At 46.7% G+C, this 19,158-nt stretch overlaps 1 protein-coding gene across 7 annotated transcripts in view; it reads right to left on the minus strand.

Moving 5' to 3' along the window:
- DGKI (diacylglycerol kinase iota) overlaps window positions 1–19,158 on the minus strand; it is a 214,671-nt gene that overhangs the window by 121,812 nt on the left and 73,701 nt on the right. For 3 of the 7 annotated variants that reach the window (XM_083181180.1, XM_083181179.1, XM_083181183.1), the window contains exons 2-7: window positions 14,019–14,127; window positions 13,275–13,370; window positions 9,772–9,846; window positions 8,914–8,970; window positions 8,091–8,189; window positions 1,482–1,553 (exon numbers count right to left, since the gene is read on the minus strand). In XM_083181180.1, the coding sequence (XP_083037306.1) occupies window positions 1,482–1,553; window positions 8,091–8,189; window positions 8,914–8,970; window positions 9,772–9,846; window positions 13,275–13,370; window positions 14,019–14,127 (508 nt within the window). The remainder of the gene's footprint in view (window positions 1–1,481; window positions 1,554–8,090; window positions 8,190–8,913; window positions 8,971–9,771; window positions 9,847–13,274; window positions 13,371–14,018; window positions 14,128–19,158) is intronic. The other 4 variants (XM_083181182.1, XM_083181185.1, XM_083181181.1 and 1 more) reach the window with 2 other exon arrangements.

The following is a 19,158-nucleotide window of genomic DNA, read 5'->3' on the forward strand; positions in this document are numbered from 1 at the left end:
AGCCGCTATATTTAGATCTCGCAGCTCTGCACTGACTGTGCACAATGGGGGATTTACTGAACACAGAAACACACGAAGCACTCTAATTACAGCAGACGAGGGCTGTGTGGGTATACAGTACAGTAGGCTTTCCATGACTAATAGCTAACTGGAGAACACACTGAGACTATCATTACCCAGCATGGCCCGCAGTAATTCCTGGTTACAACGCTCTCTCCCCTTGTGTACCGTCTGGAACATAGATGCCGTCCATGCACAGGGAATGATGCTAATTGTGTCTCATACAATACAGGCTCTGGCCTAGTCATTCTGTGCAGGACACGCTCTCCTGTAGGCAATGTGACCGAAATAAACACACAATACAGGCTCGGGCCTAGTCATACTGCACAGGACACGCTCTCCTGTAGGCAATGTGACCGAAATAAACACACAATACAGGCTCGGGCCTAGTAATACTGCGCAGGACACACTCCCATGTAGGCAATGTGACTGAAATAAACACACAATACAGGCTCGGGCCTAGTCATTCTGTGCAGGACACGCTCTCGTGTAGGCAATGTGACTGAAATAAACACAATACAGGCTTGGGCCTAGTCATATTGTGCAGAACACGCTCTTTTGTAGGCAATGTGACTGAAATAAACACACAATACAGGCTCGGGCCTAGTCATACTGCGCAGGACACGCTCTCCTGTAGGCAATGTGACTGAAATAAACACACAATACAGGCTTGGGCCTAGTCATTCTGTGCAGGACATGCTCTCGTGTAGGCAATGTGACTGAAATAAACACACAATGCAGGCTCGGGCCTAGTCATTCTGTGCAGGACACGCTCTCGTGTAGGCAATGTGACTGAAATAAACATACAATACAGGCTCGGGCCTAGTCATACTGCGCAGGACATGCTCTCGTGTAGGCAATGTGACTGAAATAAACATACAATACAGGCTCGGGCCTAGTCATACTGCGCAGGACACGCTCTTGTGTAGGCAATGTGACTGAAATAAACACACAAATACAGGCTCGGGCCTAGTCATTCTGTGCAGGACACGCTCTCGTGTAGGCAATGTGACTGAAATAAACATACAATACAGGCTCGGGCCTAGTCATACTGCGCAGGACATGCTCTCGTGTAGGCAATGTGACTGAAATAAACATACAATACAGGCTCGGGCCTAGTCATATTGCGCAGGACACGCTCTTGTGTAGGCAATGTGACTGAAATAAACACACAAATACAGGCTCGGGCCTAGTCATTCTGTGCAGGACACACTCTCCTGTAGGCAATGTGACTGAAATAAACACACCGCCTGGAATTGGCCGGACCACCCTAAAAATAAGATCATTTCTGAATTAAAAAAAAGTGCAAAAGAGCTGTGCTAATGTTATTCCGTGAATCCCGAGATATAAGTCCCCGACATTTCATTTTAGGGTTCTGTAACATCTACAGCATGAAAGATCATCAATAAATCGGGTCTTACCGCCTGCTTGCACCATGAACAGCTGATAGCCACAATCTCCTTACTGTGGAATGAAAACTTCTGCTGAAAACCCTGCGGGTATGAGACAAAGACAAGCGTTACAAGATAACGGCGAGACGCGTTTCGCAGAAGCTCCTTTCTGGGGCAGAATACAGTTTAGCCTTGTCGTGTCTATTTTTTCAATTTCACATTCAGTACGTTCTATGGCAGAACGTGTGACATCTTTGGGGGCGATGCCTCGAACTCAAGTCATTGTAATTGCTCCGGCATTGAGTGCACGGAACTGAAATGTGAAATGGCACACTCCTATCAGAATGTCTGGCATGATACGCGTCATTGTCATCAGTGCGTATTTAAACCAGCCACATCCTTAGCGCTAAAAAAGATCCATCTGCACACTGGCGTATTAATGCTCCTATGTGACCACACCCCTGATGGGGGCTGTCCTCTCCCTAACCCCGCCTCCTGAGTATACTTACCTTCCAGGAAATCAGGTCCCTCCTCCTCTGTGGTTTTCATACAGGGACTCCCTTCCTCCTGGCTGTGTGGACACCTGAGATCAGACTTCCCAATATCTACCATACAGCAATGTGCGGCCTACTCTCAGACGCCTCTCTGCACAAGAGGAGCGAGGTGATAACCTGTAACTGTCATGACGATGTCCAATCAGATTGGTTGCTATGGGAAACATCCCATCTCCCATCTTAGTCAATTTAGCCCTAAGTGTCTGGAGATTTTTTTCTTTTTTATTGAGCAAAATTCTCCCAGAAAAGGCAGATTAGGTGGATATAGAAGGTTCAAATTGTGTCCCGTTAAAAATTCAGGATTACAATCAATTTCCGACAGACCAAAGAAAGATGGTTTCGGAATTAAAATGGCTATGTGACCTCCTGTAAAGCATACCTACATATATAAAATGCCAAATCTAGGCTTACAAAATATACAGTAGGCGCACGTTGTCCGTTTCCTGGTTCGTAAATGAACTAAGCAGCGTGCAGGTCATCGTTTCCGACTTTTGAGCACCCTCTCGTGGAGATCACAGAGGGGTGAGGCCGAGTGGCATATAGCATTGTGACATCACTATACAGGGGTGCGGGTGCGTTGATGTTTTCATAGCGAATCGCGCCATCAAGCTGCTGTCTACTGGAGAAGTAAGTGCAATCCGGTACGGTTCCCTGCGCAAGGAGGACTCCCAGGTAATGTGCGAGTCTCCAACATATTCCAGGACAGGATGCAAGTATGGCGCAGTAAAACATTTCTGTTTCTTGTTTCCTGGGGCTGATCACCTAAAACTAAACCAAACAAGGACTTTTATCCTCTCCCACCAGGGTAAATTCATTTCCTGGTACAGAATAACAAATTAAATGTATTTGTTAGCAAGATAATGTGGCTCAGTGTTTCCAGAAGACAGAAAACAATTACACTTAAACTAAAAAACACTTAAAAGCAATAAAAAAATGGAATTATGTTAATTATGGCCAAAAAAAAATATGCGGAAAAATAATAAAGCTTTTAAGAAAATGACTTATCTGCCTACTAAATCTAATGCTTCCGCTCACTGCAGCTAAAACCGCTAATCATAACGCTAAGTACGCACTAATGAGTCTGATCTATCTTAATAAACTGCTATTAACACATTTTCACTTATAAAGAAAACAAAAAGCTCCAGAAACATCCAAAGCAGACTCGCAGAAAACTTACTACCCAGCCCAGGCGGAGTCACATGTGGGGGTATTCCGGTTATAAGGGAGATAAGCGCAGCGGTCTTTTAGATAGCAACAGTTGAGGGATCTGTTATAATTTTGCACATGTCCGTGACCTCTCTTGTTTTAGCAGGCAGCGGTCAACATTGGGGCGTAACTCCCAAAGACAATAGATTCGCCTGCTTCTGGGCTCCAAGCCTAGGAGGGGCACCTGCATGTACATTAGCACCTGTGTAGTTCATAGTGGGATCCAAGTGTGACTGCTGCTCCCAATGCTGCTGCAGAGTTCCTGCAATAGGGCATAGGACAGGTCCTGTCTGTTATCGCTAAGCCTGTTTTTTGTTAAGGCGGGGGTGAGGGGGGGGCACCAAACTCCAATTGAAGGCGGATTTCGTCAAAATCCGACTTTGAAACCAGTTGTATCGGTTGTCGAATTCATCGGTGATTCTCGACAATCCACAGCAGTTTTCACGGACACGCCCCCTTTTCGCCACTCAACAGGCGCAACATTGGATTCCGCCTGTCGAGTTGCAGGCGAGCTGGCCGAAAACGGCCTGGGATTCCAACTGTCCCGACAGTCGGAATCCCACATTGAATACCCCCCCAAGCGAGCAGAGATAAAGTGCCAGCTGATTGGCTGGTACTTTAACTCCAACCACTTTATTTACATCCAAGGATTGGTAAATACACCCCTAAGCTATATACAATATACAGGTAAACGGTATAAATCGCAACCAAATAGCCCACTAAATGTAAAGGTTTCTTTACAGTTACATCTAAGAAGCCTGAAAATTATTTTAATAACTTTGTCTCTTAAATCAAACTGGGATCTTTACTGACTGACGTTCGCCCGTGGGCCTCGCTATTCAATTTTGAGGTTTGGCGTCATGTGACCCAGCTGGTTAGGACGTGAGTATATAACGAGTGACGGGCGGGTCGGACACAAGTGCACAAGTTTCTTGTAGGCCTTGGGAATGTCACATGTGATAGGACACAGAACCCTGCCACCGTGGTGTAGGCGTGATGATGAGGATGGCAAGGACAGCCCAGTACGCAGTTAAAGGAGGACATGACAGCTCCTGCTTCTCCATCGAGTTTCCTAATCCCACAAAGATCCCGCAGAATTCAGTGACAGAATGAGCACAGGATAGAACACATCGAACCACAATGAATTCAGGCATCTCATTAATTCTTATCAAAGCTTCCTTCGCCCGACTTAGAACAGCGGGAATTATAATACAGGCGGTTAATTTACTTATTTTTATATTTTAAGGATAGAAAAAAGTTTACTTTAAATATGAATTGTTTTCTTTTAAACAAGCAGTAACTCACATAATAAACAGTTGCCTAATAGACAGTAAACAAATAAGGTATATGAAATATTCTGTAAAACAAATCCTTACATTTGTAGAGTAGTGATGTCACGCATGTTAAATATTTCCTTATATTTGGAGAGTAGTGATGTCACTCATGTTAAATATTTCCTTATATTTGGAGAGTAGTGATGTCACTCATGTTCAATATTTCCTTATATTTGGAGAGTAGTGATGTCACTCATGTTCAATATTTCCTTATATTTGGAGAGTAGTGATGTCACTCATGTTAAATATTTCCTTATATTTGGAGAGTAGTGATGTCACTCATGTTAAATATTTCCTTATATTTGGAAAGTAGTGATGTCACTCATGTAAAATATCTCATATATTTAGCCAGATCTGTCAATCACCTGTGTGTATAACGCTGGGCGGAAGTACAGCCCCCGCCCAGCGTTATACACACAGGCTTATTGACAGACTGCCTTAGCATTATTCCGTCCCCAACCCAGTGTAATATACACAATGATAACACGCCCCCGCCCCCAGCTTGATAACACCACTGCCTGTGCATATGCGGCCTGTATGCACCACCGGCTGCCCACGAATAGGCTCCTGCCTTTTTCTGGGAGCAGGGAGGGGGCGGTGCTCATGGCCTGGATCCGTGAATCACAGAAGTGGACCCACATCACCTGCAATGCTACCATGTCTGTATACATTACACGGTGCCCGGGGTGACAGGAGGATCCCCCCCCCCACGTGAGCCGCTATCTCCCCCCTCCCACACACCCCATCAAACACATACACCGGCGCCATCACCATCCCCCCCCCACACACCTACTGGCGGATCTAGCCTTTACTTCTAGGGGGGTGTTGGAGCCAGTGGGGGTACAGCAGGGAGGCGCAGAGGCCACCAAAACAATAAAAAATTATGGGCCTATGCGGGTCAGGCACCTTCACCCCGCAGGGATCTGCGTGTGCCAACACCAAGCATTTGACAATCAGGCCCCATCCTGCCCGGCAACCTGCCGCCCCCTGCCCACATCGGCTGCTCCCCGGCTCTCCGTGACAGCCGACATCCAACTTCCAGATAGGCTGCTCCTGGCACCTGTATTCCCCCCACCTACTACCTCCCGTCTCCAGCAGTCCCACAGCAGAGGCGTACATGGGGTCAGTTGGCACCTATCCCCACCATGCAGGGACGACAGCTTGGGCACCTAAGGGGGGCACAATGCCCCCTTTGCCACCCCCCTATCCGTCCCCGGTGTCACCAGCCCTCAGTCCACTGGCAGCATGACCAGCCACCCACCCCCTGTACCCCCAACTCCAGACACTGTTCCGAGTCCGCAAACCCCTGGCACCATAACCAGCCACACCACCCTTCCAAAATATCCCCCAGGGTCCACAGCCCTTAGTCCCCCGCCAGCATCACAAGCCCCCCCCCCCCCAGAACAGATCTTACTGCATCCCCCCATTCTTCATAAACTTTCACCAGCACCTCCCCAATCACTCCTCACCATCCACTCCCGTACCACGCACCCCCCCAAACACCCCCACCTCTGTCCACAGCCCTTAAGTCGCACCCCCCGCCAAGATCTCCCCAGCCCTCAGCCCCCCACCAGCATCACCAGTTGCACCAAAACCACCCTCCCCCCACGATCTCCAAACAATCCCCTACAACATCACCACCTGCCCTCAGTCCCCCTACAGCAGGGCTGGGCAATTGCGGCCCTCCAGATGCTGATGAACTACACATCCCAGGATGCTTTGCATTAGTTTTGCTATGTGGCCATGTGCTGAAACTGATGCAAGGCATGCTGGTATGTGTAGTTCATCAACATCTGGAGGGGCGCAATTGCCCAGCCCTGCCCTACAGCAACACCACCCGCACCTCCTCCCCCCGATCTTCCACCACTGTCCGCAGCCCTCAATCCCCCAGCCGCACCCCCCCCCCCCTACACCCCAAAATCCCCCGGCAGTGTCCCCGGCACCTCCTTCATCCCCCAGTACCATCCCTGCCCCAGACACTGTCATTTACCATCTTACCGACTAAGATCTTACAAAATTAACAAATGATTGCATTTGTGTTTTTACAAGAACAAAGGGGCTAATTCAAACCTGCTCACAAGGCTACCTAGATTCTCTGCCTAGCGAGCATGTTAACACCTCCCGGCCAAATACACGCCCCCCCATACATCCCTGCACCACCAAACAAGCGGATGTCAACACTTATACATCCACTCACGGGCGGCTGCAAGGAAGAAAAATCAACACACCCACACCTCCACCACCCACATGCGTCCACGCACCGAACCAAACCACCCACATGCCCCAACCCAGCCCCTACAACTCCCCCACCCACATTAACCCCAAACCCACCACTCCCCCACCCACACCACCCCAAATCACCTACACCCACCCATAGCATCCTTGCACCCAACCCTCACCCACGCAATAAATGCGTTCACAGGTTAGGGGGGCACAGTTACGATGGTGTGAAGAGCGCCCGTATGGCGCGATGAATCACCTAGTTTAAAATATAAGGCTATATTTGGAGAGTAGTGGTGTCACACATGTAATATATAGCCTTATATTTGGAGAGCAGTGTCACTCACACATGTAAAATATAGCCTTACATTTGGAGAGTAGGGATGTCACTTGATGTTTGGCTAGTCTTGATGTCAACTAATTGTGCAAGATAAATACACATTTTTTTCTCTATACATTGATTTTATTTCACTGCTTTTTAATTGGTGCATATACCCGAGGCCATGTTATTTATTGTCTTCATTTTTGAGAAAAATACATCTTTCAGTGACTTAAATAAATGTATATGTCCTGAAGTGACAAAGCCAGACATCAAGGTGCATAAAGAATCTGTGGAATGATTTAAAAAAAAAACAATCTTGTGGCCAATCCATGATGAAAATGAAATATGACATTGCTTAGATACTAGTCAGCCATCTTGTGGGCAACCCACGAGGAAAATTAGGCCAACATGAAAAAGTTGACACACATAAAGATCGACATGAGTTCTTTACTTTTTTGGGTGTCAATTTTGACACTGTGCTTCGGCCCAAACTTTACAGTTCCCAATCGGACTCCAAAAAGAGGTATAAAAAGTTCAAATAAAAGTAGTATGGATTGGCCTAGATACAAACCAGCCATCTTATGACCTATCCATGAGGAAGATGAGATACAGTATGAGGCAAGATCTAATGCCAACCTAGTTCGGTGGCAGTGGGGGATGCTGGCCAAACTAGGACTTTTTTTAAAGGGACAATCAATAACAAGGCAAAACCATTCCTTGTAAGTGATTGCCCCCATTAAAAAACTGTCCAAGTTTGGCCGGCAACCCGCACAGCCACCGAACTCAGTCTGCATTACATTCCGCCCATGGAATGGTCTAGACACAAACCGGCCATTTTATGATCTATCCATGAGGTAAAAGATGCATAGAATGGTCTAGAAACCAAGTACGCATCATATGGCCCTACTAATATCACAACTTTCAGTCACTTTGAGCTAATGAGAAATACACAAGGAACACGGATGCCCATGCATCATAAAATGGTGGGAAGACGTCTCCTTACCTTGCCGCAATGCTTGCACTTTCCCTCCTGCCGCCGTCGATGTACCCAATGATGCCTCACCAGATTCTGCTGGTTAGAACAACAAGAAAAATGTCTGACCTGAGAAGAAATCATTAGAGCGTGGGTCAGGCTTGTACCTTAGGGTGGGAAAATGCAGCAAAATACAGAAGTGAAGGAGGGACGATGTGGCTGGGACAGATAAACCTAAGCTGCTAAGGATGCAGTAGATTGAAGTCTTGCCTAGGGTGCTGGGAATCCTAACGCCGGCCCTGCCACTAAAAATTAATAAAAGACTGCAAGAGCACATTAAACGATGGCAGCGAGAAAAACTGAATTTATATAGTAATTAAGCAGAGCTTGTATTTGGGTGAATTTCATCTGAAGTATATAAGGATTTAATGATTAAGCCTTTTGTGGGGCAATTTGGGTGAAGAGGCCTTCTCTGTCCAAGCAACATAACGTTGAACCAAGAAGCTAGACCATTCAGGTAGCACAGCGGTTATCATTGCTGCATCTCAGTACTTGGGCCATGAGTTTGAATCCGACCAAGGTCCTAAATGTGTGTGGGGTTTGTATATTCTCCCCAGGCTTGTGTAGGTTTCCTCATTAATTAACACATAAGGAGGACGTTATATGACTCAAGTCTACACAGATTCAGATTTTTGGGTGTTTTTATTGTTTTTTGGGGGCATAATTCCTCATGTTCACAGTAAAATGATAGCTAGGCCTTGATGTATGCCTGGGGCCCTCAGGGTTCTCCGGAGTTTCATGAAGTTCTTGACAGAATCCGTGTTGAGTTACCCAACCGCCACACACAACTTACCTCCCTGGGCGTCCGGGACGTCCCATCGCGGAAAGTTGGCTTGCATCTAAAATTAATCTGACGTATATACAGAAAAAAAGGATAATTAGGTCATCGGATTAAAGTCAAACATCTACGTAAAAAATACTTTTTCCTTTGAGTATCCACCACGCTCCTCTTAAAAATAAATCACATGTTCAGAATCATTTGCCAAACAATAAGGGGTCAATTTACTAAGATTGGAGTTCTATAGAAGATGGGATCAGATTCTACTTATTTATTAGCACCTTCTAGAAGATAAAAGATAGGCCCTTATTCGGGTTCACTCGCAAAGGCAAATTCCTTCTCAAATGGACAAAACCATGTGCACTGCAGGTGGGGCAGATGTTACTTGTGCAGAGAGAGTTAGATTTGGGTGGGGTTTTACTTCAAAGTCAGATCTATATTGCAGTGTAGAAATAAATCAGTCAGTATTTTCCCTGCACAGAAACAAAATAACTCACCCAAATCTAACTCTCGCTGCACATGTTGCATCTGCCCCACCTGCAGTGCACATGGTTTTGTCCATTTGAGAAGGAATTTGCCTTTGCGAACCTGAATCAGGGCCATAGACTCTGACTGGTTGATATATGGGCAACATCCCATTTTTCAGTAGAACTCCCATCTTAGGACATTTACCCCTTATTCTGCATGTTATTGTAAAATTGCAAATTATGATGATTTCCTTAATATTTTGCCTTCTCTCAACACCTAACTTTTATAAACTACTTATAACGTTAGTTATGAGATCAATTTCTTACAGAATTCAAAAAAAATTCAGAAGTAAAAAAAAATAAAAAAATCTTTACATGATGCAGCCTGTAGGTGGCGACGTCTTACCTTCTCTAGTTGATCCATACAGGCTAGGTGTACCAAGATTTTGCAGGCTGCGCACTTTCTCCGCACGGCAGATTTCTGGGCAAAGAAAACACGCACGACAGAGGTTATCAGGCCCTGCGGTATACTGTGTAACAGGCACGTGTACAGAGTTTTAAAACTTCCCTAATTGCATATGAAGAACAAATAATATAAGACGCTGTGACATTTACAAAGTCTGAGAGTGCGACGGTCGCCCCACATTGTGCGTTAATGACATGTCTAGATGGCTCAAATAAATCACACTGGCGGAGATGTACGAAGCAATGCAAAGAGTGGAGAAAGGAGCCAGTCAGACCTGGGCAACCTGTGTCTCTAAAGCTGTTGTGAAACTACAAGTTCCATCATGCATCAAAAGCTGGAGAGCCACACCCACTTATTGCGACTACACACCCACTGTGGCCTAGGTCTCGTCGCTCACTGGAGCTTGATTCAGACGTGGTTGGAGATGCACTCTCTGCTGCTTACAGGTAAGCAGCAGCGATGCAGTAATATGGTAATGCAGCAGGGGGCGCCTAATACAAGTAGGTGCCTCCTATCACATATTAGTGGCCTGGCGACGCAGCGTCCAATCACCTGCGGCGCTACCTGTTTAATGTGTGACCCATGGATCTCACCCTGGGAAGGATGTATTAATATACATCGCCGCCCAGCCGCCGCGATGCTACCGCATATGTACTAACATATACGGCTAGCATCGGGGTGCGGTGACGGAGACCCCCGCGATACCTGTAATGTGGTGTGCGGGGGTCTCCGTCACATCCCGGCGGCTGTCAGTGTCCCCGGTGTCTCCTCCTCCCCCCTGCAGCCGGATGTCCTCCCGGCTGTGACACCTGCTGGAAGAGGAGGAGATTGATGGAGGACGGGAGGGGGGGTCGCAAGGGCGGTGGGCAGCGATAGAAGCCCATAGGCTTCTATAGGGTATCGCCACCCCTGCCTGGCAAAGATGGGGCGGACGGGTAATGGTACATAGGAAAATGCGGTAAAACCCCCATTTTACCGCATTTTCCCTTTAGTACATCCCGCCCCCTGCCTTTAAATAAGGCTCAATATGATCCGGTAAAACACTATGGAAGGTTTCAATGCCTTCAGAACCATTAAAACTCAATAAACACGGCAAGTTACCTAAAACAAATTAAACTAGATGACATAACTCTTCAAATAAGCTTTCCGCAGCTGTTGCCACGACGATATGTTTTATTTACACTTCAGTGACCTTTTGGTGCAATTTCGTTTCTTTTTAGCTTGTCAGCGGAAAAGGAAATGTTTTATAACTTTCATTAGAAATAAAGGTTATTAGACTGTCTTCATTTTTCTCAGAAGCTAATTAATGAAAGCACAAGGAAATAAAACCAGTCGCTCTCTTGGTAATTGACATCTCCGGGGACCCAGATGAAACCTGACGTTTGGGGAATGTACTCCCATCTCAGCGCCACCGTCCACAGACATATCAGACAATACGGCAGGTCCCCTCCGCAGGGGGAGAGGGCCAAACTCATACACACTAATTATTCTCCATGGCAACCCACATCGCCATAGCAACTGCCTAAAAATCTGCCGCTGGGTATTGGGGGGCTAGTCAGTTCATAAGCTGGGAGGGATGAGCGGGAGACAGAAGATCGCAAACTTAGAGGAAGACTGAGGCAGGGTTACGCTGAGGATGAAGTATTTTGGGACAAATATTAGAAATATACAAACAAGGTTTCCGCCTGTCATCTCTGACTCACATAAAAACAAACTCGGGGCCACATGTATCAAGCTTAAAAAAGTGATACAATGGTGAGTGATAAACAGCCAGCCAATCAGCTCTTACCTGTCATGTCACAGGCTGGGTTTGAAAAATGACAGGTAGGAGTTGATTGGCTGGTTGTTTATCACTCTCCATTTTCTTCACTCTCCCTTATTCTCTTAAGCCAATGCGCAGGGTTAAAACGGGCGCATAGATCACCCCTCCTAAACTGCAACTGTGGCCACCTGCTCTTGGAAATAGAGGACAGACTCTAACAATGATTGATTGGGATGTAAATACAAGTTAACTGTTCTACACTGCAAACTATTTCAGGTGTCTTGGATGGAGATAAAGGGGGTCATTCTGAATGAATCGCTCCCTCGAGCGTTCGCACGTGGGGAACGATGTGGGAGCGATGTTTTCCATCTGCTTATGGGCATTCTGATGTATGCGCATGTGCAGGGTCCCTGGGCGAATGGACTCGACGACTATGCACGGGACAGTGCGGATGGGGGGGGGGGTAGCGGGGCCAGGGTGTCGCACCTGGATAGCAGGTGAAAGGAGTCGGCGGGGCGTGCCCTCTGGGACTCGGTAAACTGCGAGCTTCACAGCTTACTGTGTCAACCAGAATAAGGTCCAAAGATAACCAAATTAAAGGGGCCGATTCATTAAGGCTGGTGAAGTGATAAAGTGGCCGGTGATAATGCACCAGCCAATCAGCTCCCAGCTGCCATGTTATAGGCTGGGTTTGAAAATGGCAGTTATGAGAATCTACTTTATCACTTCACTGGGCTTAATACATCTACTGCAAAGTTCCAACCAACCGGCTCTTAACTTTCATTTTTTTAAAACAGCCTGCAACATGACAGCTAGGAGCTGACTGGCTGGTGCAATATCTTCGTCTACTTTATCTCCATGCAAGTCTTAGTAAATAGACACCTTGGGTGACATTTATTAGAGGTCCATGTTTGGTTTTTGGCGATTTAGATTTAGATAGAGTTTAACCCTATCAGGCCGGCATCCAATGGCCAGGGACGCCGGTGACGGCCCGGGCTTCAGCCCTGGACGGGTGAAGCCTGGGGGGGGGACCCCTTTATTGGGGGGGTCCCCACTCCTCCAGGGACCTTATGTAAAAAGTGTCCCCCGGCTGTGGCATGACACTGCGGGCTGTTAGAGCCCGGTGCTGGTTTCAAAATACGGGGGACCCCATATTTTTTGACCCCCGTATTTTTGGAACCAGGACCGGTCCAAGAGTCCGGGGCTGGTTTCAGAAATACGGGGGTCCCCTACGCTTTTTGTCCCCCGTATTTTTGGAACCAGGTCCGGCTCAATGAGCCCGGGGCTGGTTATGTACAGGAGGGGGGACCTCACGCCATTTTTTTTTTTTAATCACAAAATCGCACATTTCACCAAAATCAAATCACACCTTTTCATGACTAAAAATTTGCACTTTTTCATTCCGAAAATCGCCCTTTATCGCACTTTCTCGCACTTTTCATGCCGGAATACACACCTCATTAAATATGCAAATTCGCGGCAAAAATGCGATAATAAAAAACGGCAATATAGGGCGATTTGAGAAAAAATCGCATTTTCTCAAAAACGTTAAACCCACTAATTCTCGCCCCTTAAATCATTGTTGAACTTGCAGAAGGCCTATGAAATGTACTACCCGGTGGGTTGTTATATAATGCACCATAAACACTATTTTAATTATATAATTACAACCTGTACTCACCGAAAATTTGACTTGACAGTTCTCCTCTCCCAGATAACACAGGTCCCCCGATACATTAGTCTCCTGCCAGAGGTGCTCGCCGTTCACTGCGTTCTCCTGCACAGCAAACAGCAGGACAGTTATCACCATTATCCCTGCCCACTGGCGAGCTCAAAAATTCCACCTCTAGGGTAGTAATGTTTCAAAAATTCCATTCATATACCCAAAGTATATGCACTTTATGATGTACTTGGAAACCTATCGCCTATATTCAAAGTCGAATCTGAATTGTCAGAAACGGCCGCTAATTGTCGAATTCACTGCCGATTACGACAATTTAGCTGTCGTTTCTGATAAAACGACACTCAACAGTGGGAACATTGAATATTGACTGTCAAGATACATTCGTAACGGGTCGAAAAACAGCCGTGAATCCGACTGTCTGGGAGGCCAGCTTTACAATAGGCGTCACCGATTCCTAGCAAAACCATAGGCCGCATTCTCAGAAATATGGCTTCAGGCCACAAAATGGCTGCCACCACTGAGGTGAATAAATCTTTTCAGAAAAAAAAACAATAGAAAGTGCGCTTCAAATACACCACACTGGTCACAAATCACCAAAGCTATTGTGTGACAAAATCTATAGAGCAAAATTTACTATGCAACTATAGAAGCGCAGTATCATGATAGAAAAAAACAACTTTTACAGTACATGCTGAAGTTTACATTAATGCGCCAGACCCCAATAAAACAAAAAGACCTTACAGTCCAGTCGAGGCTGGTCCGAGGCTCCTTCAGTGGTCCATTTGAGATGGAAAGGCTTGGGCAGTGCACAGGGGCCAGGTGCTGAAGTCCAGAGCGGGAAATGGCTTTCCTATGGTATAACAAAAAAGCAATAGGTCAGCAACACAATAAAAATAAAAAAATAAACCCAAAAGCAAGAACTTAACAAATACACAAGGGTTAGAATCACTGGTGTATATACCATTTGTTGCCCATAACACTGACTAGCTTAACATTGCACTTTATGTGAGAGGATCACCAATTTAAATTTTTTTATAATTCACCTAAATGATGTCACTGGTTCATAGTAAATGTATAGGCTGCCTCCTTCTTGGGAATACTGGCTAAGTGCACAACATGGCTGCCTCAGTGATGTCACTGGCTCATAGTAAATTGATAGGCTGACTTCTTGGGAATACTGGCCAAGTGCACAACATGGCTGCCTCAGTGATGTCACTGGCTCATAGTAAATTGATAGGCTGCCTTCTTGGGAATACTGGCCAAGTGCACAACATGGCTTCCTCAGTGATGTCACTGGCTCATAGTAAATTAATAGGCTGCCTTCTTGGGAATACTGGCTAAGTGCACAACATGGCTGCCTCAGTGATGTCACTGGCTCATAGTAAATTGATAGGCTGCCTTCTTGGGAATACTGGCTAAGTGCACAACATGGCTGCCTCAGTGATGTCACTGGCTCATAGTAAATTGATAGGCTGCCACCTCATGCATATTGATTGAACATGCAAAATGGTTCCTCAGCGATGACACAGTGGGGTATATTTATTAAAGTGCAGATTTAAAGAAGATAAAATGTTGCCCATAACCACCAATTCGATTCTACTAAACATTTATCTTACACCTTCTAAAAGATAATAGCTGGAATCTGATTGGCTGCTATGGGCAACATCTTCACTTCTATAACCTTGCCTTTTAGTAACGTGCCCCTAGTTTGTAGAAAATTGAAAGGCTGACTTTTCATGCCTGGTGGCACACAAAATGGCTTCCTCAGTGACATCATTGCTTTTTAGTAAAATGATAGGCTGCCTCCTACGCTTTTAGCACACAAAATGGCCGCCTCAATGAAGGCACTGGCTCATAATGAATTTGTAGGCTGTCTATATATATATATATATATATATATATATATATATATATATATATATATACAGGTTCAGTACACCAGATGACTCGTAGTGATGTCACTGGTGTATTGTGAATTGCTTTGCTGCCTTCTTAAAAGTTCTGGTTTTAACACACAAAATGGCTGCCTCAGTGAGGTCACTAATAGCGATAACAGATAGTCTCCTCATGAATATTAGTTCATCGCACAACATTTCTACCTCAGTAATGTCAGTGAACTGATAGTCTGCCCATTAATACTTGCTTAGCACACAAAATGGCCGCCCGCTATGTGTGTGTGCCTGGAGGACAGGTGTCCATTAATTTAAATTAGACAGCTCCAGCATATTTAGTAAAGAGTGTTCCTGATAATCAGCGTATGCATCTTAATACGTCATTGTGTCCCCGGTGCTCCTGCTTTCTGTGTACACCTGATCCTACCCTGGTCACACACATGGATACTGACAGAATGTTCTCATTACAGAACCTAAATATACAATTCATCAGACTTCAATTTCCAGGCAGCTGCCTCGAAAGCAATTTTATCTAGACAGAGAGAAAAAAAATGGAATCCATTAAGTTTCCATGAAGGATTTGTTTTCTAATCGGACACAACGAAAGATGCACAGACAGAGCAGCTGGTTGGGGGGAGAGGGGGGGGATATTGCAAATGAAGGGTCATCTGTCCTAAACATTTCCTCAGGTTTAGCTATTGTTGGTCTGTCCCTGACTCGTTTCTAATTTAGTGCTCGTTGATTAAGCCGAAAATCCATTTTATCATACATCAAAATCCTTGTTTAAAGCCGCTGTCAAACAGGCGAACCCAGTCGTGTGCCCGGAATATGTGCAATCTTTAATGAAATAGCCAGAGTTGTCCAGTCATAAATGCAGACTTCAGTATGAACCGGGGGCGAATAGGACTAAGGGATGCAAGTGAGCCATGATTCCGGAGCCCACTGCTTCATTGGCTAACCCGCTATCCGGGAGTCTGACTGAACCGCTGGGGAGTCGGGGAGGTTACCTGCGGCATCAAGTTTGGGTCAAATCTAATTCCATATGCTTAATAGCCCTCATAAATAACAAACATTTATATTTTCTGTATTCTCCATTGCAAAGGAGCCTTTCCAGCACAGAAACACCGGACATTTCCAATCAACTCAATTCAGTTGTTGCTAGTGTTCGGAGCAGGGCCGGACTGCCCACCTGGCACTTCTGGAAAATGGCAGAAGGACCTTTGGTCTGATGGGCCAGTCCAGTCAAACAGAGAGATGGGCTGGCCAATCAGCGCAGCCTCCCAGTGCTCGGCATCACGAGTCAAAGGGCGAACTGTGTCCACACCCTCTTTTGGCAGCTTGTGCGAACCGCTACTAGGCAACGACACTTGTACAGTCGAAGTCCGTCCCTGGTTCGGACCATTTCCTGGTAACTTTTGGACAAACTCCCAAAATGGCCGTGAGGTTTCTGAAATTCGGGAGGACTCCCAAAAGGACCGGCAAGACTCCCGGTATACCGGCATTGTAAAACGGGGGCGTAGCTAAAATGACACCACCGCGACCACCACACCCTCATCCTGCCTCCTTTTTTAGTACACGCCCTATGTCAGTCCCATTATCTCCCCAAATATGTAAAAAAAGACACATTGCATAATATTTAGTAAAATACAGATACAATTTTAACACTGTATAAATGACCGGGGAGCCAGCATGGGACTGGTCATCGTCATCATGCTGTCATGCCAATGGGCCTATTTTTGAGAGGGGGCCTGGAGCAGTAGTCCCATCCGCCTCATTGTTACTCTGGCCATGGCCCTGACACCACCAAAACAAGGCAAAAATGTACAGATTTGTGGGTGACTGTCAGATTTTATTGCCGAGAATAATGTAGGGGGGGGGGGGGGGCACATATCTGACATCTCTAAAGGCACCAATACACTACCTTGCTGCAAGAAATCTGAACTCTGAAGTAGATAGGTTACAATTTTTTTTACCTATCCCAGCCAGACAGTAAATGCATCGTGTGGCGGCCAATATTGGCCCCTGATATTAAACTGGAAGGCTCAATTTCAGGGGTGGGGAGATAGATTTGCCCCATGGTCGTAAATCTTATCCACTATCTGTGAGAGCTGGGAAATCATCCCCCAAAACAAGGATATATGTATATAAATATATATATATAAATATATATATACTAGGTGATTCATCGCGCCTTACGGGCGCTCTTCACACCGTCGTAAGGGGCTGCGCCCCCTTAATTTGTGAACGTTTGTATATGAGAAATATGGTTAGAATTGTATGAAATATGCCCTGTATTGCAACTTAGGTGTCCGCGAATCGCGGGAGGGGGGGTCGCGGAGGGTGCCGCGAATTGCAGGAGGGGGGGTCGCGGGGGGTGCCGCGAATTGCAGGAGGGGGGGTTGTGGGGGGGGTGGATGCTGCGAATCGCGGGAGGGGAGGGATTGCAGAGAATCGCGGGAGGGGGGTCGCGGGGTGGGTTGCCGCAAATCGCGGGAGGGGGGTTACGGGGGCGGGGGTTGCGGCGAATCATGGTAGGGGGGGTCGCGGGGGGTGTGCCGTGAATCACGGGAGGGGGGGTCACGGGGTGGGGTGCCGAGAATCGCGGGGGGGTGTGTGTGTGCCGTGAATCGTGGGAGTGGGGGTTGCGGGGGGGTGGGGGGTGTGACGCGAATCGCCACAAGAAAAAATCAACACAGAAAGGTCAACACATGTAAATGTTGACATAAGTGTGGCACTTCACTGGTGTCCATGTCGACACATGAGAATGAATATGAAAACATGATTAAAAAAATGAAAAAAAAAACTTCAAAAACTCATGTCAACCTTTTTCATTGTCGACCATAGCCATGTCAGTGTTTTCCATGTGCAATTTAATTCTGGAGCTGCCGCGAATCGCGGGGGGGTGCCGCGAATTGCGGGAGGGGGGGGGGTCGCGGGGTTGGGTGCCGCGAATCGCGGGAGGGCGGGGTTCACAGGGTTCCGGTGGGGGGTTGCCGCGAATTGCGAGAGGTGGGGGGTCACGGGGGGTGCCGCGAATCGCGGGAGGGGGGGTTGCGGGGGGGTGTGACGCGAATCGCCACAAGAAAAAATCAACACAGAAAGGTCAACACATGTAAATGTTGACATAAGTGTGCCACTTCATTGGTGTCCATGTTGACACATGACAATGAATATGAAAACATTCAAAAAATTAAATAAATCTTCAAAAACTCATGTCAACCTTTTTCATTGTCGACCATAGCCGTGCCAGTGTTTTGCATGTGCCATTTAATCCTGGGGCTGCCGCGAATCGCGGGGGGTGGGTACCGCGAATCGCGGGAGAGCGGGGTTCATGGGGGTTCCGGTGGGGGGTTGCCGCGAATTGCGGGAGGGGGGGGGTCGCGGGGGGGTGCCGCGAATCGCCGGAGGGGGGGTTGCGGGGGGTGTGACGCGAATCGCCACAAGAAAAAAATCAACACAGAAAGGTCAACACATGTAAATGTTGACATAAGTGTGGCACTTCATTGGTGTCCATGTCGACACATGAGAATGAATATGAAAATATTCAAAAAATGACAAAAAAACTTCAAAAACTCATGTCAACCTTTTTCATTGTCGACCATAGCCATGTCAGTGTTTTCCATGTGCAATTTAATTCTGGAGCTGCCGCGAATCACGGGGGGGTGCCGCGAATTGCGGGAGGGGGGGTCGCGGGGGTGGGTGCCGCGAATCGCGGGAGGGCGGGGTTCACAGGGGTTCCGGTGGGGGGTTGCCGCGAATTGCGAGAGGTGGGGGGTCACGGGGGGTGCCGTGAATCGCGGGAGGGGGGGTTGCGGGGGGGTGTGACGCGAATCGCCACAAGAAAAAATCAACACAGAAAGGTCAACACATGTAAATGTTGACATAAGTGTGCCACTTCATTGGTGTCCATGTTGACACATGACAATGAATATGAAAACATTCAAAAAATGAAATAAATCTTCAAAAACTCATGTCAACCTTTTTCATTA

The sequence above is a fragment of the Crinia signifera genome, chromosome 4 (assembly GCF_055691185.1).
Source record: "Crinia signifera chromosome 4, ASM5569118v1, whole genome shotgun sequence".
NCBI classification, from domain to species: domain Eukaryota; kingdom Metazoa; phylum Chordata; class Amphibia; order Anura; family Myobatrachidae; genus Crinia; species Crinia signifera.